The 24,885-nt window shown below is 41.2% G+C and overlaps 1 protein-coding gene across 1 annotated transcript in view; it reads right to left on the bottom strand.

The window, feature by feature from the left end:
* LOC122799507 (BRCA1 associated protein) overlaps window positions 1-24,885 on the bottom strand; it is an 815,197-nt gene that overhangs the window by 332,330 nt on the left and 457,982 nt on the right. Inside the window, exon 7 of the mRNA XM_044068621.1 lies at window positions 11,472-11,547. Coding sequence (XP_043924556.1) covers window positions 11,472-11,547 — 76 coding nt within the window. The remainder of the gene's footprint in view (window positions 1-11,471; window positions 11,548-24,885) is intronic.

The raw sequence follows: 24,885 nt of genomic DNA, 5'->3' as shown, positions 1-24,885 counted from the left end.
TGGATTTGGGTTTAGGTAAAATTGGGTTTTAAAATGGGAAAATTTATAAATAAAGGGGTGTAAATAAATTAAAATGTGGGTTATATTAAATTAAAATTGGTTGAATGGGGGTTGTAGGTGGGAATAGAGGTTGGGGTGAAAAATATTTTGGGAGTGGGATTATTTAATTTTTAAATGGGTGTTTTATTTTATTTGTGTTTTTGTGTGTGTGGTTTGGAATTTTGGTTTTGGTTAAAAATTTGGGGGTTTGGTTTTTTAAAAAAAAAGGGGTGGTGGTAGGGTGGAAGGTAAGAAAACCCAAAAAATTTTATGGGTATTTGTTTATAATAATTATTAATTTACCAAAATGGGAAATAAAAAAGTTTAATAATTAATTAAATTTGGGGTTTGAAATAAAAAAAAATTTTGTGGGTAAATTTTTAATTTTTTGTTTTAATTTTTTTGGAAGGTGTGTTGGGGTGCTTGTTTTATAATTTTTTTTTTTGAATTAGGAAGGGGAAATTTTTTTTTGTTTAAAAGGGTTTTAAGGTATTTTTGGGGATAATTAAATTTTAAAGTGGTGGGGAAATTTTTTAAAATTTTTAAATGTGGTGGTTTTTGAAATGGTGTGGGAGAAGGTTTTTGAATTTTTAACAAAAAGGTTTATAAAAAATAATAGGAAATTATATATATATTAAATAATAAAACAAGGATAATAAAAAAAAAAAAATAAAAAATTAATATAAACAACCCTGTAAAACGGCCCCGGAAGAAAATTTTAAAAACTTTAATCCTAGGGATCTAAAAATTGGCACCCCCTTGTTTTTAAAATTTCCCATTAAAAGGGTTTTTCGTTAAACCTGTGGTAAGGTCTTTTAGGGGATGGGCCCACAAGGAAAAGGGGTTTTTTTAATTTGGGAAGCTTGAAATACCCCCCAACCATGAAAAGCTGGAAATTTGGGCATGTGGGGTTCCTAGTTTAAGCATTCCTTTTCCCGAATGGGTTCAAAAAAGATTAACAATCAAGTTCGGTTCATTAAAAGCATTTTTCCCCGGGAAATGGCGAAGACCGTGTTTCCCGGTTTTGGTCTGCCCCGTTCCCCCACTTTTTGGTTTTGTAAGGTCTTGGGACCAAAGGCCTTTTTGGAAATTAAAGGAACCCAAAACCAACTGGTCCCCTTTAAAGCACAAAACCCCAAAAAATCTTGGGGTAAAGTTTTCCAAAAAATCCCCTTTTGAGGACTTTTCCCAAAATGGAAAATTAACTTTTAAATGAAAAATTTTGGTGGGGCAGAAATTTAAAGGGACAACTTTTTAAACTTTTTGCCCGAAACCAAAACAAAAATTTCCTATTACCAAACATTTCAACCCCGCTTTGGGCCCAAAAAATGTGTTAAAACTCCCGGTGCCTTTTTTTTCTGAAAAAACCCGAATCCAAAAGTAAAAAGGGGGGGAGAACCCCCCCCATGCCCAAAATTAAACACCTTCACCTTTAAAAGATAACCCTGGAAAAATTAAAAAAAAAAAAAAAAAAAAAAAAAAAAAAAAAAAAAAAAAACCAAACAAAAAAAAAAAAAAAAAAAAAAAAAAAAAAAAAAAAAAAAAAAAAACAAAAAAAAAAAAAAAAAAAAAAAAAAACAACAAAAAAAAAAGAAAAACCCCCAACCCAAAAAAAACCCTAAATTTAACTGGGTGGAAAATTTCCCCCAAATTTTCCCCCCTTTTTTTCCCCCAAATTAAAAAATTTTGGAAAAACTAAACTCCCTGTTAAAAACCCAACCAAAACCCCTTTGGCCCCCAAAAAGGGTTTCTTTTTAAATTGCAACATCAAGGGGTTAAGACCCAAGCGCCCGAACAACAGAAAGAAGTACAACACAACAGATAAATACAAGAAGGCAAGACAACGTACCCAACACTTTAATCATAGGTGACTCTATAGTCAGGCACACTGTCATCCCACTCACCAGGCTGAACAAGGAGAAAATTACAGTCAGCTGCCTGTCGGATGACAGGATCTGCCACATAACGCGTGCACTCAAGTCACTCCACAAGGACCAATATGACTCTGTTATTATCCATGTTGGAGTGAATGACTTGAGACATACCTCCCTGGACTACATGAAGAGACATGGAAGAGTTCTCGGATCATGTGGCCCAGGCAGGTATGACCCTAGCCCTGAGTAGCATCCTGCCTTTACCCAGAATGATACCACAGTATAAGGGCAAAATGACTGACTTCAACAACTGACTAAGCTTCTGGTGTCATTCAAAGGGGATGCAGTATCTGTCTGCCTGGGACCACATGATCGACAGACCAAGATGCTTTGCCAGAGATGGTCTGCACCTGTTGCCCCTGGGACTCAGGTTACCGGCTAAGGCTCTTGCCACCCCTATAGTGCCTTTTTTAGGCAAAGTCCAAAGGACAAAACCACCACTGTAACAGGTACAAGCATGCAAAATCTGAAGATAATGCTACTCAGTGCTAGAAGTCTTAACCTTAACGTCAAAATGCACTCTCTCGAGGCACTCCTAAAAATGGAGAACATCGATATCTGTGGAGTAACTGAAACCTGGTTCAAGGCTCCGGACAGCACCCCTGCAATACCAGGCTACAACTTTTACCACACTTTTCGGCCACCAAAGCAAGACCGAAACACTAAAGGTGGAGGAGTGTCCATATTCACCAAGCATATTCACACCACCAAGCTAGTTGGCCAACAAAATGTGTCTGAAATTCTCCAGGTGCAACTAACACTAGACAAGACTGCAATCCAAATTGTAGCTTGCTACAGATCCCCCACCATGCCCCAAGATTATCACTACACCTTTTTAAAGATACTGGAAAATATTAAGATACAACCAAACACCCTAATACTGGGTGATTTCAACTTCCCTGCCATTAACTGGAAAAACTACTCATGTACCAACACCTTTGCCCAACGGTTCTTGGAATTCATAAACTCCAATGCCCTGGATCAGCTAATCCAAAGTCCCACCATGGGCTCCAATATCTTAGACCTGGTCATTACCAACATGGGAAATCGATGCTCCACAACTATGGTCACCCCCTCGTTGGTCAGATCTGACCATAAGCTAATCACCCTTGACATCCACATCCCTCCCACCATCCCCCAGTAAACCTCCATAAAAAACTTCTCCAAAGCCAACTTCATGCTACTCAAGTCAGAAGTGACAAACTTCATGACAGCCATGCAGACGGAAACTGAAAGTTTGACTGCTAAATCCTACACTAAGGCACTGTACGAGCACATCCACTTGTGCATGAATCGTGCCATCCCAAATAGCACCAAGACGTGCTCCTCCAAAAAAAAAAAAAACAATCTGGTGGTCCCCTACCATAAACAAACTTTACAGCAAATGGAATAAACTGTTGCAGAAAAGTGGAAAATCCGAGGATGCAAAAAACTCCCTTATCAGCTTCAGTAAGAAGCTGAGATCCCTCATAAAATCCTCCAAAGCTAGTTACGAAAATAAAATTGCCAAAGATTCCAAAGACAACCACAAACCCTTCTACAGCTATGTCAAGAATCTAGATGGCAATGTTCAGATCTGTTCTGAGCTACAACAGAATTGCATTAAATATACTGATGCCAAGGATATTGCCAGTATCCTGGCAGATTGATTCAGTGCCAATGTCACCCCCCTCTCACCCCCTAAAGGGCCCATCTCAATACTGAAAGCTTGCCAAATTCCAGTAATAACGGCCACACAGGTAAAAAAATGCACTCTCCAAAGCTAAGAATACAGTATCCATGGGACCAGACAACATCCCAGGCTGTGCACTACATGAACTACAAAATGAACTGGCATCTCACCTAAGTGTCATGTTTAATCATAGCCTCACCTCAGGCTTCTTGCCCACTTAGTGGTGCACAGCTACAGTTATCCCACTTCACAAGGGGGGATCCACCTTGGAGCCTGGGAACTACCGCCCCATCAGTCTGACGAGCCTGACCTGCAAGGCCATGGAAAGTACAGTTTTGTACCTACCATAAATGTAGAAGTTCGAGTGTAAACACTGCTGCAGTCATTACACTTGGGTTATCCTGCCGTCAGGCGGTCCCGCAGTCGGCCAGAGTTCCAAAGTCTTGGTCCGGCGTCGGTTGCTGTCGCCTCCTCCCTGACGTCAGTGCGACAGGGGTATACAAGATGCAGCCGACGCCATTTTCTTCAGTTTTTCTTGCCCCAGATGTCAGGTGCCCCCAAATAGGTAGGCAATACAAATTGCTAGTAAAAAAATCCCAAAGTGAAGCAAACAACCATTTTTAGTTACCAGCAAGTACTCCCCATAGGTAATAAAGAGTACATGCCCTAGGTAAATATCAGAAAGTAAGAGGGGAAGGAGGGAGGGTAACCTGGACTGCAGCAGTGTTTACACTCGAACATCTACATTTATGGTAGGTACAAAACTGTACTATGTTCATCGTGTTACACTGCTGCAGTCATTACACTTGGGTGGAATCCCAAAGCTGAGGTAGGGAGGCTGGATCTATAAGGCATTAGGGGTGGCTATAAGGCCCTGCAGTACAGCAGTGGCGAAGCCAGCTCTGGATTTGGAGTATAAAGGCAAATGGTAATGTATGCACAGAACTCCATGTTGCTGCTTCCAAAATATCCTTGGTAGGTACTCCTCTGAGGTAGGCAGTTGAAGTGGCTGTTGCCCTGGTGGAGTGAGATCTAATGCTGCTAGGTACAGGTTTCCCATGGTGGGCATAGCAGAAACGGATACAGTGTCCTATCCATTTTGAAACAGTCTGCTTTGAAATGGCTTTTCCCTGTGCTCCTGCAGCGTATGCTACCAATAACTGCTCATATTTTCTGAAAGCTTTGGTTTTGTCCAAGTAGAAGCGTAACTGTCTGTGAATGTCCAAAGAATGTAGTAGTTTCTCCCCTTTGTTCTGTGGTTTTGGATAAAAAGTTGGCAAGTGAATGGTTTGGTTTAGAACCACACTTGATACCACCTTTGGCATAAACGTAGGGTTGGTTCTTAAAGACACCCTGTCCTGGTGGAAGATGAGGAAAGGTTCCACTGCCATTAGTGCCTGTAATTCTGAAACTCTTCATGCTGATGTTATTGCCAGTAGCAGAGCAGTTTTCCAAGAGATGTATTTTAATTCTGCTGTGTTAGCTGGCTCAAAAGGAGGTAAAGTTAATTTCTCCAAAACAAAGTTGAGATCCCAAGTAGGTGTAGGTGCTCTACGGAGCAGTCTTATGTTTTTAGCCCCTCTGAGGTACTATTTCAGGAAAGGATTAGAAAAAATTGGTGGATCCGTGTTGTAATGAGCAGAGATAGCTGAGGCATGGATCTTGATGGATGAAAAAGAGAGGCCCTTGTCCAGCATCTCAGTTAAGTATTGCAGTATCTGAGGAATGTTTGGGACTAGAGGGTCAAGGCTGTGCGCTTGGTTCCATGCACATAATCTCTTTCATTTGTGGGAGTATGCTTTCCTGGTGCTAGGCCTTCTGGCCTCCAGAATGGCATCCATAACAGCTTTGGAGAGAGGCATTGCTTGCTTGACTAAGGAATTTTCCATGCAGCTAGATTTAAGGTCTTTAGCTGGCTGTGAAGTATCTGATTGTTGTGCTGTGTCAGCAACTGTGGAATTTGTGGTAAAATCCAGGGTGGTTCTTGTGTTAAGTTCTTTAGGATTGGGTACCAGTGCTGGCGTGGCCAGTCTGGTGCAATCAGGATAATTTTTGGCTCTTCCTGCCCGGCTTTTATGAGTACACCTTCGGAAGGAGAGGTAAAGGAGGGAAAGCGTATACTTGTTTTTTCCAGCTGAATCAGAGGGCATCCACTTTCCATGCTTGTGGATGGTAGCTCCTTGTGCAGAATTTCTGTAATTGGCAGTTCTTTGGGGTAGCAAACAGATCTATGTCCGGGCTCCACCATTTTTGTGTTATCATTCTGAATATTTGTGGGTTCAGTTCCCATTCATGTGGGTCCATAATGTTTCTGCTTAGGTCATCTGCCAATGTGTTTTTCTCTCCTGGCAGGAACTGTGCTTGCAGATGAACTTGGTAATTTAAAGCTGTGTTCCACAAGGTCATGGCTTGTCTGCAGAGGGGGTAGGAGTGTGTGCCCCCCTTGCTTGTTTATGTACCACATAACTGTGGCGTGGTCTGTCTTTAGTAGTAATTGTCCTGGATGCAGTAGGTCCTTGAAAGCTATAATAGCATTTTGTACAGCTAGCATTTCTTTTTGATTGATGTGGAGATGTCTTTGCTCTGTGGGCCACTCGCCCTGGATATATTTTCCTGCCATGTGTGTTCCCCAGGCGTAATCCAATGCATCTGTTGTCAGTGTCTGCCTGGCTGTGGGTTGAGTGAAAAGATGTCCCTTGTTGAGGTGACAAGCTTGTGCCCACCTTCGAAACTCCTGTTGTAGGCAAGGAATTAGTGTTATAACTGTTTCCAAACTTTGACAGTGTTGAGACCATACACTCTTTAGGTACCATTGTAGTTTCCTCATATGCAGTCTGGCATATGGAATTACTAGTACGCAAGATGCCATGTAGCCCAAGGCCTGCAGAATTTTTCTTGCAGGGAGTTGGGTCTTTGTTGCCATTAATTGAAAATATTGAGTCAGTTGTCCTTGCTTGTCTGGCGTGAGATAAGCCATCTGGGCCGTTGTGTTCAAGCTGGCACCCAGGAATATTATCTGTTGTGAGGGTACTAGTTTTGATTTCTTTTCATTTACTGTGTACCCCAGGCAACTTAACTTTTTTACGTACACCAGATGCTTTCGTAGAATGTCCTTGCTCTCTGCTTGAATCAGGCAGTCATCCAAGTATGGATAAATTTTAATTCCTTTTTGCCTGCAAAATGCAATTACTGGTGCCAGGCACTTTGTGAAGACCCTGGTCGCAGTAGATAAGCCAAAGGGCAGTGCAGAGAATTGATAGTGCATTGAACTAGCTAGAAATCTGAGGTATCTTCTGCAATTTTGTCTGATAGGGACATGCAGGTGTGCCTCTTTGAGGTCCAAAGTCACGAGCCAAGCTTTCTTGCCCAGCATGGGAAGAAGCTGCTGTAGTGTCAACATCCTGAATTTCGGAACATCCAGGTAAGTGTTTAGTGTAGAAAGGTTCAGAATGGGTATCCAGGCTTTGTCCTTTCTGGGAACCAGAAAGAGTCTTGAGTAAAATCCTTGTCCTTGGTTCCTGTGGTGGTACCTTTTGAATAGCTCTCATGTCCATGAGTGCTGTAATTTGTTTTTGAGCCTCTGCCCATTGATTTTGTGGCAGATTTGGCATTCCTTTTAGCCTTGGCAAGGTGGGGAAATGAAACCAGTAACCTTGAGATACAATGTTGAGAACCCATTTGTCTTTGGTGATGCAATGCCAGTTGTGATAGAAAAGTGCCAGTTTTCCTCCTAAGGGGGCTGCCAAGAGGGAGCTGTTTGGCAGCTGTAGTGGAACATCATTGAGGCTGTTTTTTATAAGATTGAGGCCTGTCTTCCCCTTCTTTCTGGCCTGGTGTGCCCCATTGTCGAGGTCTGTAAGGGCCTTATGTCTGACCTCTACGTCTGTCTCTGCCCCTTTGAGGTCTATCTGTGACTGGAAAGGACCAATTCTTTGTTGGCCAATTTCTGCTAAAACGAGGAGGCTGATCCTGTAAGAAATCTTTCACCATTTGCATAGATTTTGCCTTATCCTCCATCTTCTTTAATACCTCCTCTACCTTAACGCAAATAGCACATCCCGCTGCAAGGGTGCATCCAATAATTTGACGTTAACATGATCTGGTAACGTTTGTTCTTTTAACCAAGCATGCCTTCTAATGACAGAGCCTGTAACTGCTGCTCTACAGGAGGCCTCTAAGGAATCAATCCCACATTGCAAAGTAGGTTTTCCCACTTGTTCAGCTGCATGCAATAAATCCTGCATTTCTTTTAAGTTAGGAGGATCTGAATCTGGAAGCATCTTTTGTTTCAACTGAGACATCAAAAATTGCTGATATTTTAGCATGTGAAACTGGCAATTCAAGGCTCTCATTGCTAAAGTTGCAGACGTATATACCTTCTTTCCCCATCTGTCCAATGCTCTGGAATCTCTGTCAGAGGGAACTGGGTTTTTTGCTGATGAGGCCTTAATCCCTTTGGGTCCCTGAGAAATAGTTTCAGGGTCAGCAACAGGGCTTTTGTACAGAAATTTGTGAGAGTCAGGGACTCTGTAATATCTATCAGGTTTAACTGGGGCTGGGGGTAAGGAGTCAGGGTTCAAACTGGATTCAGTGTACACATCATCCACAATGTCTAAAACTGGCGGAATAGCAAGGGGTCTGTGTTGGGGCAATAAAAGGAAGTCTCTGAGTCTTTTCTTGGATTCCGAGTAATCCTGGCCTTCCCAATGGGAATGCTCTCTCATGGTATGTAAGGTCTCCCCAAAGGAGAAATCCTCAGGCGGAGAGGCTGATGGAATTGATTCCTCAGCATCAGAATCCTCATAAGGAGGTAAAGAATATCCTAGGTCCGAGGAAGAGTCAGAGGAAATGGACACCTGATCATAGTCGGCAATCTGCCTGGGCCTTTTATCAGGAGGGGGATGGGACCCCCTGATCAGAGTGATTAGGTCCTCGGCCATTTTTAGCATTTGTTTCTTAGGCATGGAAGCCTGTCCTGGAGAGAGTTGTGTCTGTTTCTTTGCTTTTAAGGGGGGCTTAGACTTAACAGAGAGTTTAATAGTCAACTGGGTAGGTCTGAAAACACCCTCTGTAGCTGTGGATTGCTCAGCTACTTCGGTTTCCTCTGTAGGTTTAGGATCGGTAAACTGAAGGCCTAGTGCATCCGAAGGCCCAGCCAGCTCCACGTGGGAGTCGGAGGCGGTCTGTGGTTCTGTGGAAGCGGTCGTCAGGGGCTGCGTAGGCGCCTCGCTGAAAACCGGAGAACCGGCGACCGGCCTAGAAGAGGCCTCGTCTGTTTTGGGCCTCGGATGCCTGTCCTTGTCCTTGTCCTTGCGCTTTTTATGCATTGCGGTCGTCGGAATTTCCGACGGCATGGTGTAATTGAATTTTCTATCAAAATAATGTCGGGCAAAATCAAACCAACATTTAATAGTGCGCTTGTTAAACCTAGCACAAAACCGACCATCAGAGACATTGTGGTCAGGGCCTAGGCATGGAATACAATAGGAGTAGAAATCCTTATGAGGTATTTGCTTCCCACATGAAATACAGTTATTAACTTTTACTGACATTGGTCTGAGGCAAGAAAAAGTTTCCCCAACGGGGTACTTAGCTTTTTTAGAAGACTTCGGTTCTGGATTCGGAATGAAAATCTTAGGAGTCGGCCGACCGGCACTTGCGAACTGCTTCTGCTTCGGGCACCGCGTGGCAAGAAAGACTGAAGAAAATGGCGTCTGCTGCATCTTATATACCCCTGTCGCACTGATGTCAGGGAGGAGGCCACAGCAACCGACGCCGGACCAAGACTTTGGAACTTTGGCCGACTGCGGGACCGCCTGACAGCAGGATAACCCAAGTGTAATGACTGCAGCAGTGTAACACGATGAACATCATATAAACAAAGACATTGGCAACCTTCAAACACTGTACCCCACCCAGTTTGGGTTTGTGAGGTGCCGATCTTGTCTCCAGAACATGACTGACTTCTTCGAATCAGTCTCCAGAGTTGTGGACGAGGGTAAGGTGGTCCACACAGCCTATGTGGACCTCGCCAAGGCCTTCGACGCCATCCCCCACTCTGGAATCATAGATAAACTTACTAAGCTGGGCATTAATCCCTACATCACTTGATGGGTTGCCAACTGGCTTACTGACAGAACTCACACTGTAAAAGTAGCCAACTCCAAATCCAGCTCCAGAAAAGTGACAAGTGGAGTACCTCAGGGTTCAGTCCTGAAGTACAGGCCAACACTAAGGGACTCTGGCTAACAAAGTTCGCAGATGACTGCAAACTAGGAGCCATTACTGAATCTCCAAATGATGAGGATATTCTACAAAAGGGCCTTACAGAAACAGATGTTTGGTGCCAGAGCCACGGGCTCAAGCTCAATGCCAAGAAATGTATAGAATATAACGCCCCATTTTGGTATTTACCTCTCAAGACATCTGCAACAACTGGAAAGGCCACAGAACTACCTCACTAAAAGAATCACAGGCCTAAAGCAGATGCCCTATGCTGACCGTCTAAAATAACTCCAGCTATACTCTGTCGCATATCGTCTACTCAGAGGCGATCTCTGCTTAACATACAAGGCCATGTCAAACCCAGAGCTGTTGGACATGCTACACTTAAAGACATCCAAATCCCTCAGAGCCACATGCTCCAGGGATCTAAACCTTGTCATCACAATCAACATAACATGTTGAAGGGATAGGTTCCTGTCCCAGAGACTCCCCAGACTCTGGAATAGACTGCCCATACATGTCAAGTAGAGCACCTCTTTGGCCCTCTTCAAAAGAAACCTAGACAACTGGATGGGAGATAAAAAATTCACCCTGGGGATCACGTCAGTCGCCCTGTTAGACAGGGGTCCAGGAAGTAAATATTGTTGGAGGAAATAGAATCACTGGAACTCTAGAACTTATGGAAATAATTTACGTAATGCTCCTTGTCCCAGACAGTGGAAAGAATGTCAACAAGGGTTTTGGCCTGTTATTTGCTTGACACACAGCACACTTACAACTTTTCATTTTAGGCACAGAGTGCAAGAACTTTTAACAAATGAAAGCGATGATCAAGATATGAAGTGCTAAAATAGCAGAAAAGCACTAGTGGGGTCAGGGACTTAAGAATGCTCTCCTACCGCACTCGCTACACGACACACAGCAAGTGGCTGTGTAGGACATGCATGGCCACAAATTTGTCAAAATGGAAGAAATACAAAAATGCATAAGTGCAAGGAAGGAGGAGGTGACTTTACAGCAAGCCTGTTAATAAGGGTTGCAGATGTTTGATATGTGGCTTTATGAGTTTCAGTGCTCATGTCAGATGCTGCTTGAACTTTGAATCTAATACAAATGATAAAAGTAGGTAACGGAAGAGAAAATTTGAAAATAATGTCTCTCTTTCTCAGCAGCATGGCAGCTAAATACATACTGTGGTCAGAGTTGCCCCACTAGCAAAAGAAAAAACATAAAACTCAAAGAAGAGTTTAATGACCGATACCGTCAGCACACAGTCCCATCTCTATTTGCCACAACAAGCATACTCATGGTCTTTCGTAGATTACCAGTTCTTCTATACAGCACTTCTCCCCATCCTTCTGCCAAGGACCATATGGATACTTCATCAGCTCACAGCACTTAAGTACAGGTACTAATGACTGCTTGCACCCCAAAAGACAAGTGCCATCTACAGTGATGCTCAAAACAGCCTTCATCTATACTCAGTCTCTCATTTAAAGTATAATCCTGAGCAGTGGTCATACAGAAACAAGTTGTCAATAATACTAATGCATCAAGAGACAGTTTTTCTCATAAATGGCCCCGAGGATTATTTTACTTACTTCTTGAACTCCACATTCAAAGCACTTATTTTCCTCAACAGGTTCAGGCGTTTGGCAGTACCTGCATACAGGACACCTAAAATAAAAAAAAATGTATACATCATTGAAAAAGCACACATTTACACAGACAGAACTAACCAACTCAAGGAAAAGTTAAGTACGACAAAAGCTTATTTATGATACACAGATTACATTCCTGCCTTTCTCATGTTCTCGTTAACTTGTCCCTACCTACCAGTTCCTGATACACAATACCAATAATAACAATCATTATGTCACCACAATAAACAAGGATTCAGTAATACATTCCAATAGCAGTGATTATATTCCTAGTCCAACTGGACAGTACTAAAATACTAATAAGGTGATGAAAAAATAAGAAGTGCTCAGTACAGCAGATTCAATATAAAATAGTTGTGTCAAGTTGTTACTACAACTGAGGTAGCAGTACACAGACAAAAACAGATTATGGTAATTTTGGATGATTTTGCTTCTTTCTGTTATAGTAGAGGAAAGTACATGACTGAGGAACTTTTCTGATAGGTACCTTGTCACCGCAACAATTTCAGATTTACATCAACACTTACCTGAAATATGTTAAATCACATTAAAGCAGTTATTTTTCTGCACAAGCATGTTGTCTTAAAAGTGACCACTAAAAAACATTGAAACAATCCCATATTTTTACATGCCGCAGTTAATTTACTCATGCAGTCTTCCTGTAGAAGAATATCATTGGTAAACGTAAGTAGAGTAAAACGTGTTTTTTTAAGGAGTTAGTGATAGCAGTAGACAAGTACATGGTGCAAATGTGACTTAATACGATGTATAATAGGTTCATAGGTAGGTACTAGGCTATCTGCCTAAAGGCATTTATAAGCCTAGCCGGAATGTGTTGGGTTTCGCCGCCCCCTTAGATTAGTTCCCTGTGCCTTTGTCCAGCAGAGCCACTGAAGTGATCCCCGGGGTAAACTTCCTGTTTCCCATCCACTCGTCAAGGTTTCACTTGAAGAGTGTTAGTGAGGAGCTCTTCCTAATGTAGATTGGAATCTTGTTCAAGAGCATGGTAAGTCTCTGGGACAGGAATCTATCTCTCCAGCACATACAATTTATTGTTGTGGTGAGGTTTAGATCCCTAGAGCGTGTGGCTCGAGGGGATAAGGTTTTCTTTATGTGGAGCATGTCCATCAATTCTGGGTTGGACATGGCCTTGTATGTCAGGCAGAGATCACCTCTGAGTAGGCGATAAGCAACTGAGTACAGCTGGAATTTTTTCAGTCGAGCTGCAAAGGGCATCTGTTTGAGGCCAGTGATCCTCTTGGTGAGGTACTTCTGTGGTCTTCCCAGCTGTTTCATGTGTCTTGTAAGGTACATCCCAAATGGGGACTATGTACTCTATGATGGGTCTGATGAGTGATGCATTGAGGGGCACAATGACCTCTTTTGATCTGGATGCAAACCCTTTTGTGATTAGGTGGGCTACATAGAAGGATTTTCTAACCACTTTGGCAACGTGATTATCAAAGGAGAGATTACTATCTACTTGGGTCCCCAGATCCCTTATTTCATCTTCTGTATTTAGGGGCCTACCACCAATGTGGTAATTTGTGTGTACTTTGTTTTTTCCAAAGGGGATGACTATGCACTTTTTGGCATTTAGCTTGAGGCCATGGTTTTGACACCAAGTATCTGTCTCAGTGAGACCCTTTTGGAGGATGTCTGTGTCAGCCGGAGAGTCAATTATAGCCCCTAGTTTACAGTTGTCTGCGAACTTGGTCAGCCATAGTCCTCCTGTGCTTGCCTGTACCTCTGAGAAGTATATGCCGAACAGGAGGGGTCCTAGGACTGAGCCCTGGGGAACGCCACTTGTAACTGGTTTAGAGTCAGACCTAGCTCCCGCAACTCTTACCATGTGGGTTCTCTCTGTGAGCCAGTTGGCAACCCATCTCGTGATGAAGGGGTTTATGTTCAAGCTGGAGAGCTTGTCTATAATACCAGAATGGGGAATGGTGTCAAAGGCATTTGTACTAAAAAATAATAGACCTGTGTAAGTGAAGTAATTTAAAGAAAGAAGCTGAACAGGTGAGAAAACAGGAAGCTTGATAGAATAGTTAGAATAGGTAGGATGTGAGAGGGAGAAATAAATACAGGACTAAGGCTACAGTACTAACATAATAATAAACATATAATGAGGGGGCCATGGAAAGGAATGACCATGGAATTGCTGACTAAAGATATGTTAGTAAAATGTAAGACAGAAAGGGCAACAAGTGAAAGAGCTAGGTAATGAACAGTTGACGTTAGGGTGCAGGGGCTGGCAGTAAAAAGGTAAGCTAAGATTAATTGTTGGTGAAAGTGATGTGAGTTTTCATGTAAACAGATTTAAAGTATGGATTAAGGTGATATCAGTTAACCAGGAGGTGAACAAGAGCAGAGCCAAGGGTTTACTATATCTTCTTTAAGTTAAGAAGTCTGGAAGTGATAAACTTGTCTCAAGGCTACTGGAATGGAATTCTAAAGCTTAACACAACAGGTAGAATACAAGGAGTCTCCTGTGGTGTTATTCGAGTTGGATACCATAAGGGCAACTTCTCCTTGAAGATAGTGTATGATTAGATGAGTAAAGGTGGATTTTTTTTTTTTTACATGGGGCAGTGGTCTGCTTATAGAGTAGATGTGCACTGTTACGACTTATGAGAAGGAGAGGTGGTGACAGAATTCTGTCCAGTTGTGTTGTTTTAGAGACAGGCAGTGATGGGTTTTATATTGGTGATTTGCTGCAAATTTAGATATTTTGTTGTAAAACTGTTTTAACTTGTTCTGACGGGAAGCCTGTAGACTAATTAGAATTAGAATTGGAGAGACAGAGGAGAACAGGGAGCAGATGGATTTTCCTGGTTGAAACGCCCTACATAAATTACCTAGTTTTCAGTGAGTTTTTTTATTGCTTCCTATATATGGTGGTCAAATTTAGGCTGATCGTTAATAACACCTACTAGACTGGTATGGATCACCTTTTCAATGACAGTGTTATTGCCTTATGAAAGTGGGTTGAGATTTGAAAGATATTCTGGGGCGAAAAAAATTTGTATGATTTTTTTTTTTTTTTTTTTTAAAGGATTTACAAGTTGAGAGTTTTCAAGTCAGGTTTCTACTGCAGAAAAGGACTTGGGTTTGTTATAGGTCAGTTAAATTTTTGGCTAAGCATATGAGAGTACAGTCATCAGTGTATTGGATGACAGTAGCATGTTTTGTGGAGGTATGGTGGCAATTAATAAAAATGTTTGAGTAAAGGGTCATGTACAGATCCTTGTGGGACACCTATTGAGGAGTACAAAGGGAGCAAAGCTAGCTTGCCAATTTCACTGATCATTATCTGTTGGTTAGGTAACTATAAAACCATCCTAGAAATGAGTAACTTGAGTCCACATATGGAATGTTCTTCTAGTTGTTTTTGGTGAGAAACAATATCAAAAGTCTTGGAGATATCTAGGATGAGTGTTAAGACTTAGGGTTATGCCAATGGCTTGAATTTTTATCATTTATTATCTATTTTGTTATGTTTTTGATATGTCTATAGTGTTGTAGTTTAGGCTGGGTTTTGTCAATGGACCAAGCTTTGCAAGCTTTATCTCTTTGCCTCAAAATCATTTTTGTCCTCACAGTTAATCAGGGTGCAGGTTGAAATTTTTATTTCTGATTGAGGCTTCAGAATTAAGGGTAGAGAGGAATTAATTATTAAACTGAGTGACAGCTTCATCTACAAGTACAGATTTTAGGCTATTCCATTTCATCTGTCTCCTGGTAAACATTTCCTTTTGCAAGGCAGTAAAATTTCTACCTAGTTGTAGTGGGGTTGTCTATGGGTGTAGATGTGGTGAATAACAACAAGTGTGAAGACATGGTTGCTAAGGACTCTGGTAGAGTTCATAGGTTGGTACTAGGCTATCGGCCCTAGGGCCTATACTAACCTAGCCATAACAATGCCCTGGCTATTTCTTCCCAGAATATTTACTTCCCTGGTCCCCTGTCTAGCAGAGCCGGAACGGACTAACTCACCAGGAAGGAATGAACTAGGGAGGCTACAGCAGGTTACACTTGACGGAAATGAGAACAACATCCGAAATGATACCGGCAACAGGTCACTCCCCTTACATCAGTTGTATAATAGGGCTTAAAATTCAGAGCACACAACTAGGGAGAACGCGATCCCTTCTATGGCAAAATTTTTAAGCCATAGGGATTTCTTTGGAAATGCGACATTCGGTGGAGCTGAACCTGAGCAGAGTGGTGGGGTGAGTAATATCAATACTTTACTCAACAAATTTGACTATAAACTGTTTAGATGCCGCAAGTTACAACTTGAAGTGGCATATTTAAAGGAATGCATAGACAAAAAAAAATATCCCTAAAGGGTTACGTCAGTGGCCTTACCCAGTGGGTTTAATTGATAAGTCAGTTTTCCACCAAGAGCTTTTAGGGCTGCTCGATAAACAGGGCTTCGAGTTTTTACAGTCCTTAATTAATTTCTATAATGTTGAAATTAATAACCTGAAAGCTGACCTAGAGATGTTGGAACACACTATTTGTATGGACAATGAGTTTCCTAGATATAGATATGACTATGCTAGGATCTTTTCAAGCATAGAAGCCACTCTCACAAAACTACTACAAAATAAAAAAAGAAAAATAAGTAGAGATTTGAGTGATTATGCTAACAATAATGCGTACCCACCCCCACCAAAGGTTTCACATACTCAAATTTCTCAGTGTAATACATCTAAAGATGGAACCCAGAGTAGTAATGAAGAAATCGATCAAATTGCTGCTAATGAGTCTGCAAATACACAGGCATTATGCCGTAGTGAAAGAATAACGAACAATAAAGCTCAGGATAATAGAGTACGACAAGAGCAGAGTAATAACAATGATCAGAATAATCAGCAGAATTTTCAAAGAGACCAAACAACAAGGCACAACAATCAGAACAACAACAGGAACCAAGGTCAGAGGAAAAATCGCCGCAACCAGCGAAGGAGATGATAGTGGTGGACCAAGAAGGACCACAAATCCTTCTTAGCACACAAGGGGACTTCAATATATTTAACTTCACAGTTTTAACAATTGAGCAGGAAATGGTTGATTTTTTTGCTAAGGGATTGTCTTTTGTCCCGGATAGAAATGTAGATGTAACTAGAACTATCATCGACCTTAAATTGTTTGTACGTAAACTTAACTTGGTTTCTTTAATGGGAACAAATTCTTCACTCACTAACACCTTGAGGGTATCTAGTGTGTTTAACCCTCCTTTGCATGGGTTACTAAGTACTTCTGAAGAAATGTGTGAAATAGATCTGTTAAACAATAGGGTCCACTCCCATTGACAAGTGGGCCACACACTAAGGCAATTATAAAAGGGAACATCACCAAGAGGGAAATAGAATTTATTGATTTGATAAATCAATGTAACATCAGGATTATGAAACCCGATAAGGGTGGAGGATTGATCTTTATGGACCAAAGTGAGTAAGTTAAAAGAATGGACGAATATTTATCTACAAATGTATACAAACATGTATTAATGAAATCAACGTAGCCTATAAAAGAATTAAGGGCACAACTGATGATTTATTTTTGCAAGGGGTGATTAATATAGATATGTATCAGTATTTAATAATGGCCGCTCCAAAATTGCCTGTGTTATTCGGGTCTCCTAAGTTGCACAAAAGTTATGTGAACCCACCATTTAGACCTATAGTTGATGGGAGGGGATTAATAACATATGCATGTGCCAAATGCATTGATAGTATCCTTAAACCACTTATTAGGGATGAGCCGCAAATTTGTAGGGATTCTTGGAGCTTTTTAGAGAATGCAAATAAGCTTGAATATAATGAAAATTACACCTTTCTCACAATTGACGTGAAAGATTTGTATACGGTGATCCCACTAGTGTTGGGAAAAGCATGGACTAGAGAATTTATGTTTTCAAAAAAAGTGGAAGATAATAACATCAATTTGGTAGAAACTTTATTGGATTTGGTCCTAGCCAACAACTATATGATGTTTAATGGTCAGTTTTTTCTACAAACCACAGGGGTGGCTATGGGGTCACCCTGTGGTGGTAGCTTTGCAAACTGTGTAATGGCGCAATGGGAGTGGACCCTATTGTTTAACAATGAAATGTTCCAGCAAAATGTTGTATGGTACACTAGGTACCAGGACGACGGGTGCCTAATTTGGAAAGGGGAAGAAAGCCTGATTGAGGCTTTCATCCCAAACATAACAAATAATCAAGGATAGGGCCAATGCTAAATACAAAACTGTAATTTATAGGAAACCTACTTATTCAAATTATTTTTGCATTTTTCCAGTAGTCACCCTTACCATCAGAAGAAAGCTGTAGTCAAAGGACAGATGGTTAGGACAGCAAGGATGGTCTCGGACAACATTGATTTCATGAAAGAATGTGAGGTTTTGAAAACAATGTTTATTAGAAGAAGCTACCCAGAAATATTTATCAATGAAATTATGGTTGAAGTAAAAGCTAAGAGACATTCAGGACATTTTAGACCATTATTAAGTAATGGTAACAACAGCATTCCCATGTTAAATTTGGTACAAGGGAGTATTAACTTGAAAACACAAACTCGTAGCCTGAGTCTCAATTTTCTATTTACATATTCTACAGACTACAAAAGGATAAAAGAGATTTTTGTTAAAAATTGGTCTAACATTTTGGAAGACAGTGTGTTGAGTAGGGCATCGGGCTTAAATCCAGGTTTCACGTATAGAAGAGGGGCAAATTTAAAGTGTCTGCTCGAGAAAAAGAAGAGTAATAAGAAGACTTTGGGTATGAGAAAGTGTGGGGCCTGTACGCAATGTAAATTTATAAGATTAGGCAACCAGGTAACAATTAGGGACAAGTTATATACAATTAATGGAACATTTAATTGTGATTCTAAGGGGGTGGTGTACCTTGCATCCTGTGAGCTATGTCCATCATACTACATCGGAAAAACAGAGAGAAAGCTCAGGCAAAGAATCTACGAGCACCAATATTGTATCAATAGAGGGGACGGACGGTGAAAATGCTTTGGCAAAACATATTAATGAAAATCCTGATCATAGGTTTTTATACACTGCAATACAACAAACTAAATGTGATTTGAGAGGGGGACCATGGCAGCTGAAGCTAGAAGAGAATGAAATGATGTGGCAAATTCGAACTTCAGCCCATATCCCGGCAGGCTTAAACAAGTATGGATCAATTAAAATCATTTTCAAGCTTAAAGCTCTAAGTAGATGAAATTAAGAAATTATAATGAGAAAGTATTGGTTATACATATTGAATCCATAAATTCCAGTAGTTTTAAGTTTGCAACTATTTCTAATATACGAATATAACATAATTAAATAAATAATTATTGTATCATGTATAGTAGTAGTATATAAAAAAATCTGGGTGATAATAACTGGTACTATGCAGTTGTTAGTTATAGGCTTAACTAGATAGGTGTATACATTGCTTTTAGTCATTAGGGTTGTACAATAGTTAGGTTCTTGGAAGCGTGCTTGTTTTTAGTAATAAAAAATTCATAAAAGCGGTTAGTTAAATTAACCTAATTGTATCTGGCTGTTTAGCATCCAGTATTTGATATGCATTAATAGGTTTTTAGTATTTTAAAGTTTCGATCATCTGCCAAGTAAAATACGGCTTTTATATACTTGCATGTGCATATCTATTTAACATAGTGGTGACACATTTTATTGTTTTTATTTAGGTAATTATATATTTAAAAGAATGCTAATTGGTTGGGATAACTGATTTATTATTTACTGGTTTTGTATAAAAAGCGAGGTTTCTTGAATGTCATTTGTCTGAAGAAGTTGGGGCAGAGACCCCTTCGAAAGCACTTACAATAATAATAAATTTTATTTTACACTCGCTGGTCATCGAGTTACTTATTCCATTTGCGCTTGAATCCAGGTGGCTTTTGTAACGGATGTGATCCCTGGGGTGAATTTCCTATCTCCCATCCAACTGTCAAGGTTCCTTTTGAAGAGGGCCAAAGAGGTGCTCTGCTTGACATGTACGGGGAGTCCATTTCAGAGTACGGGTCTCTGGGTCAGGAACCTATCCCTCCAGCATGTTTTGTTCATTGTGATGACCAGGTTTAGATCCCTGGAACATGTGGCTCTGAGGGATTGGGATTTCTTTAAATGTAGCATGTCCAACAGCTCTGAGTTTGACATGGCCTTGTATGTTAAGCAGAGATCACCTCTGAGTAGGCAATATGCGACAGAGTATAGCTGGAGTGTTTTTTTTTAGACGGTCAGCATAGGGCATCTGCTTTAGGCCTGTGATTCCTTTAGTGAGGTATTTCTGTGGCCTTTCCAGCTTTTGTAGGTGTCTTGTGAAGTACATACCAAAACAGGGTGATGTACTCAATAATGGGTCTAATGAGGGATGAGTAGAGTGGGACAATGACCTCCTTTCTTTTGGATGAAAAGCCCTTAGTGATGAGGTGTGCCACAAAGAAGGATTTTCTAACTGTTGTGGCGATGTGGTTATCGAAGGTGAGACCACTATCCACCTGTGTCCCTAAGTCCCTTATCACACTTTCGGTGTTTAGTGTACTGCCACTTATGTGGTAATTCATTGGTACATGTTTTTTTCCAAAGAGGATAACTATACATTTCTTGGCATTGAACTTGAGACCATGGCTCTGGCACCAAGCATCTGTTTCTGTAAGGCCCTTTTGTAGAATATCCACATAATTTGGGGAATCAATAATGGCTCCCAGTTTGCAGTCATCTGCAAAATTTGTTAGCCATAGTCCCTTAGTGCTGGCCTGTACTTCAGAGAAGTAGATGCCAAATGAGAGCGATCTCAGGACTGAACCCTGAGGTACTCCACTTGTCACTTGTCTGGAGCTGGATTTGGAGTCTGCTACTTTTATAGTGTGGGTTCTGTCAGTAATCCAGTTGGCAACCGATTGAGTGACATAGGGATTAATGCCCAGCTTAGTAAGTTTATGATTCCAGAGTGGGGGATGATGTCGAAGGCTTTGACAAGGTCCAGATAGGCTGTGTGGACCACCTTACCCTCGTACATGGCTCTGGAGACTGATTCGAAGAAATCAATCAGATTGAGGAGACAAGATCGGCCCTTCACAAAACCAGACTGCGTGGGGTCCAGGTGTTTGAAGGTTGCCAATGTCTTTGTTTATAATTTCCATGATAATGCATTCCATGGCTTTGCAGATCAGGCTTGTTAGACTGATGGGACGATAGTTCCCGGGATCCAAGGTGGATCCTCCCTGTGGAGTGGGCTAACTGTAGCTGTGCGCCACTCATTGGGCACAAACCCTGAGGTGAGGCTATGATTAAACATGACACTTGGGTAAGTTGCCAGTTCATTTTGTAGTTCATGTAGTACACAGCCCGGGATGTCGTCTGGTCCCATGGATGTTGTATTCTTAGCTTTGGAGAGTGCATTTTTTACCTGGGTGGCCGTGATTACCGGAATTTGGTATTGGGATGGGCCCTTCAGGGGGTGAGAGTGGGGTGAAGTTGGCAGTGATTCGATCTGCCAGGATATTGGCAATATCCTTGGGATCAGTACATTTAATGCCATTCTGTTGAAGCTCAGAACAGATCTGAGCACTGCCATTTAGATTCTTGACATAACTATAGAATGCCTTGTGGTTGTCCTTGGAATCTTTGGCAATTTTATTTTTGTAACTAGCTTTGGAGGATTTTTATAAGGGATCTCAGCTTCTTACTGAGGCTGATAAGGGAGTTTTTTGCATCCTAGGATTTTTCTCTTTTCTGCCTTCCTTCTGTTGTATAGTTTGTTTATGGTAGGGGACCACCAGACTGGCTTCTTTTTTTGGAGGAGATCGTCTAGGTTCTATATGGAATGGCACGATTCATGCACGAGTGGATGTGCTCGTACAGTGTCTTAGTGTAGGATTCAGCAGTCGAACTTTCAATTCCCGTCTGCAAGGGTGTCATCAAGTTTGTCACTTCTGACTTTAGTAGCATTAAGTTTTTTTTATGGAGGTTTCCCTACTGGGGGATGGGGGTGGGATGTGGACGTCAAGAGTGATTAGCTTATGGTCAGACCTGACCAACAAGGGGGTGACCACTGGTGTGGAGCATCGATCTCCCATGTTGGTAATGATCAGGTCTAGAATATTTGAGCCCCTGGTGGAACTATGGATTAGTTGATCCAGGGTGTTGGAATTTATGAATTCCAAGAACCGTTGGGCAAAGGTATTGGTACCCGAGTAGTTTTCCCAATTAATGGCAGGGTAGTTGAAATCACCCAGTATTACAGTGTTTGGTTGCATGTTAATATTTTCCAGTATGTTTAGAAAGGTGTAGTGAGAATCCTGGGGCACGGTGGGGGATCTTTAACAAGCTACAATTTGGATTGGAGTCTTACCTAGTGTTAGTTGCACCTGCAGAATTTCAGATGCATTGTGTTGGGCAGCTAGCCTGGAGGTGTGAATATCCTTGCCGAATATAGACACTCCTCCACCTTTAGTGTTTCGGTCCTGGTTTGGCGGCCGAAAAGTGTGGTAAGAGTTGTAGCTTGGTACTGCAGGGGTGTTTTCTGAAGCCTTGAACCAGGTCTCAGTCACTGCACAGATATCGATGTTCTCCATTTTTAGGAGTGCCTCAAGAGTGCATTTTTGAGGTTTAGACTTCTAACATTGAGTAGCATTACCTTCAGATCTTGCATGCTTATATCTATTACAGTGGTGGTTTTGACCTTTGAACCTTGCCAAAAAAGCCACTATAGGGGTGGTAAGAAGCCTTAGCCAGTAACCCGAATCCTAGGGGCGACAGTTGCAGACCATCCCTGGCAAAGCATCGTGGTTTGTCCATCATGTCATCCCAGGCAGTGGAATCAATACTTTTGGAGACAGCGGTATGGAACCAGTCTAGAATAGAATTTTTTGGAGGTTTAACTGTATCTGGTTGGTGCTGTTATTATTTGAGTGAATCCAGATAGTTGTACAATATCTGTTGGATTAAAACAATTTGTTGACAAGCAATATTTACATCTGCTAGAACAATAGTTTTTTGAAGGATGTTAGACAGTCTCCAGCAAAGGAGTTCTTCTGTGGTGGATATATTGATGCCCGGAGGATTGTACCAGACAAAAATTGCAATGTACTTATGGCTACTGAGCTGCAAATATGAGAGAAGGATTCCTGCATTACAGAACTTGGGAAGGGAGTGTACAGGGAGAAAGGAAAGGGGTACAGGTTATTTTTGCAGATGACAGCTACACTGCCGCCTTTCTTATACATTCTAAGCGCAGGATGGAATACCCTGGGAGTAAAATGTCATCTATAGTGTCTGGTTTTAATCATATTTCTATTGTTACCAGTATGTCAGGACAGTATGATGCTTTCTAGGGATGAACCTAAGGTGTTTTGTTGTATATATTGGAGACTGGTATGTTGTAGAAAAAGACCAGATGCTGAAGGAAAGTGAAGGTGGGGGGTTAATTGGGTTGTATTGTTTAATGAAGTAGAGGCTGGTATTTGGAATTCAGGGCAGGGATTTGCATGAATATCTGATCACTTCGCTTGAGAGTTAGAGAGAAGCAGAATAAAGCAATTCATGTTTTATTTTGGGCTTCAGTGCTGGCTTGTGAGGATATACTTTACAATTTGGGGAAATCGGTTTTGAAGTAACGTAAGTGACAGTTGTTCTACAGTGTAGCTCAAATATAGTACATGTAGATAGAGTTGTTAGTTGATGGACGGACAGCCTGTGAGAGGTACCTAGGGTGCAGATTATAATAACGTGTAAGTTGGACAAGTGCTGTTAGTGGAAATATTAGTAGTCTGGAATCTAGGCTCATGACATTTGTCTTGAGTGTTAGTGAAGTGAGTAATGAGAAGTAAGGATGTCTTACTGGAAGGGATTAGCAGGGCAGAATTAAAGGTGAAGGAAACAGTATTAGGTAAAATGTGTGCAGTGCTGACAGTACTAGGAATGATAATTTTTTTAGACTAATACAAATATCGCAGGATATAAAATTCAAAGAGGAACATGAATATACCTGGTGTGTGAGAAGTGTAATTGAGAAATGTGTGTAGTCAGGGTAAGATTAAGAGGAAAAGAAGTTAGTAGTTGGCAAGAATAAATTAGTTTGATAGAATTGTTAAAACTAACTCTGCGATGTCAATGGCACAACAGGTTGTGCACATGCCTTTAGTAATGGAAGAGCAGAAATGCTAGAGGTTCTATTCCCACTCCAGGTGATTAAACTGCTGGCATTGCTAAGCAGCATTGGGGGTTGCTGCACTCCTGAGTGTGCAGTCTTACTGATAAGATGTTAAACAGAAATCCCATCTGCTTGAATTGGTGGTAGATCAAGTGGATTTATAAGATCCCATGGCACCTACAGAAAACAGTAGGCAACGTTTCCGGATGCCCTGGCAAAATTTCCCCTTCCCTGAAACAAAGGATTCACAGAAGGCTAGATAGATAGATGGAGAGCAGACAGATAAATTAATTAATAGTAAGATGGTGGGGTGGAAAATTGGTAGTTAGCATGAGGAAATGAGGTGTAATAGGTAAAGTGCTATAAATAATATTTAGAAAGATGGTAGGGTTAAGTCCAGTAGACACAGTATGAGACGGATGAGTTAAATTTGAAAAATACTGAGGAAAAGTATTTTAAATTGTAGGAGTAGATTATTTGTATAGTTATTGACAGCAGTGATATAACTGAAACAGATGAGAAGTAAAAATGCACTGAGGAGCTTTGGTTGTGATAAGGAATGTTACTTAATGTAACAGTAGTAAGAGGAATTTTGTATCTATAAATGTAGAAGAGGTGGAGGTAGGTGATACCTGGAGCAGGGTAAGGGAGTGGAGCAAGTCTGAGTGGAACGAGGGCAAATGGATTGGGTTTGACCCTTGGAAGATAGTGGTTCACTGCCACAATGCATCATTTGTAACTAGAAAAAATGCCTCCAGGGCTTACATGACAAGGCAAACTTAAAATTAAAGCACAATTGTTCTACTTATCCACTGCACACACTTTTATTAAAATAAAAACAAAGTTTAGCACTTTAGCAAGTTTGATCCCTAATAAAAACAGGACTTCATCAGAGCAACTGCACTCAAAATAATCAACTTTAAATAACTAAAGTCTAAAACAGTGCAAATCACATCAATGTTTGTCTTGTTTGTCTTTCGGCTTTTTCCCGGTAAGGGGTCGCCACAGCGGAACTCCAGTCCACTAATGATTGGCAGTAGATTTTTACAAAACGCCGAGGTGCCAGCTCAACGCCCAACCTTCAACGAAGGCACGCCCATTTACGCATGCATGTCTTTTCGAACGCTACTCAACTGCGGGGAGGACATGCAGACTCCACAC

Source organism: Protopterus annectens, chromosome 4.part0, assembly GCF_019279795.1.
Source record: "Protopterus annectens isolate FY-2018-M chromosome 4.part0, PAN1.0, whole genome shotgun sequence".
NCBI classification, from domain to species: Eukaryota; Metazoa; Chordata; order Ceratodontiformes; family Protopteridae; genus Protopterus; species Protopterus annectens.
Note: the sequence above shows the minus strand (reverse complement) of the source record. Positions and strands in the feature narration are given on the sequence as shown.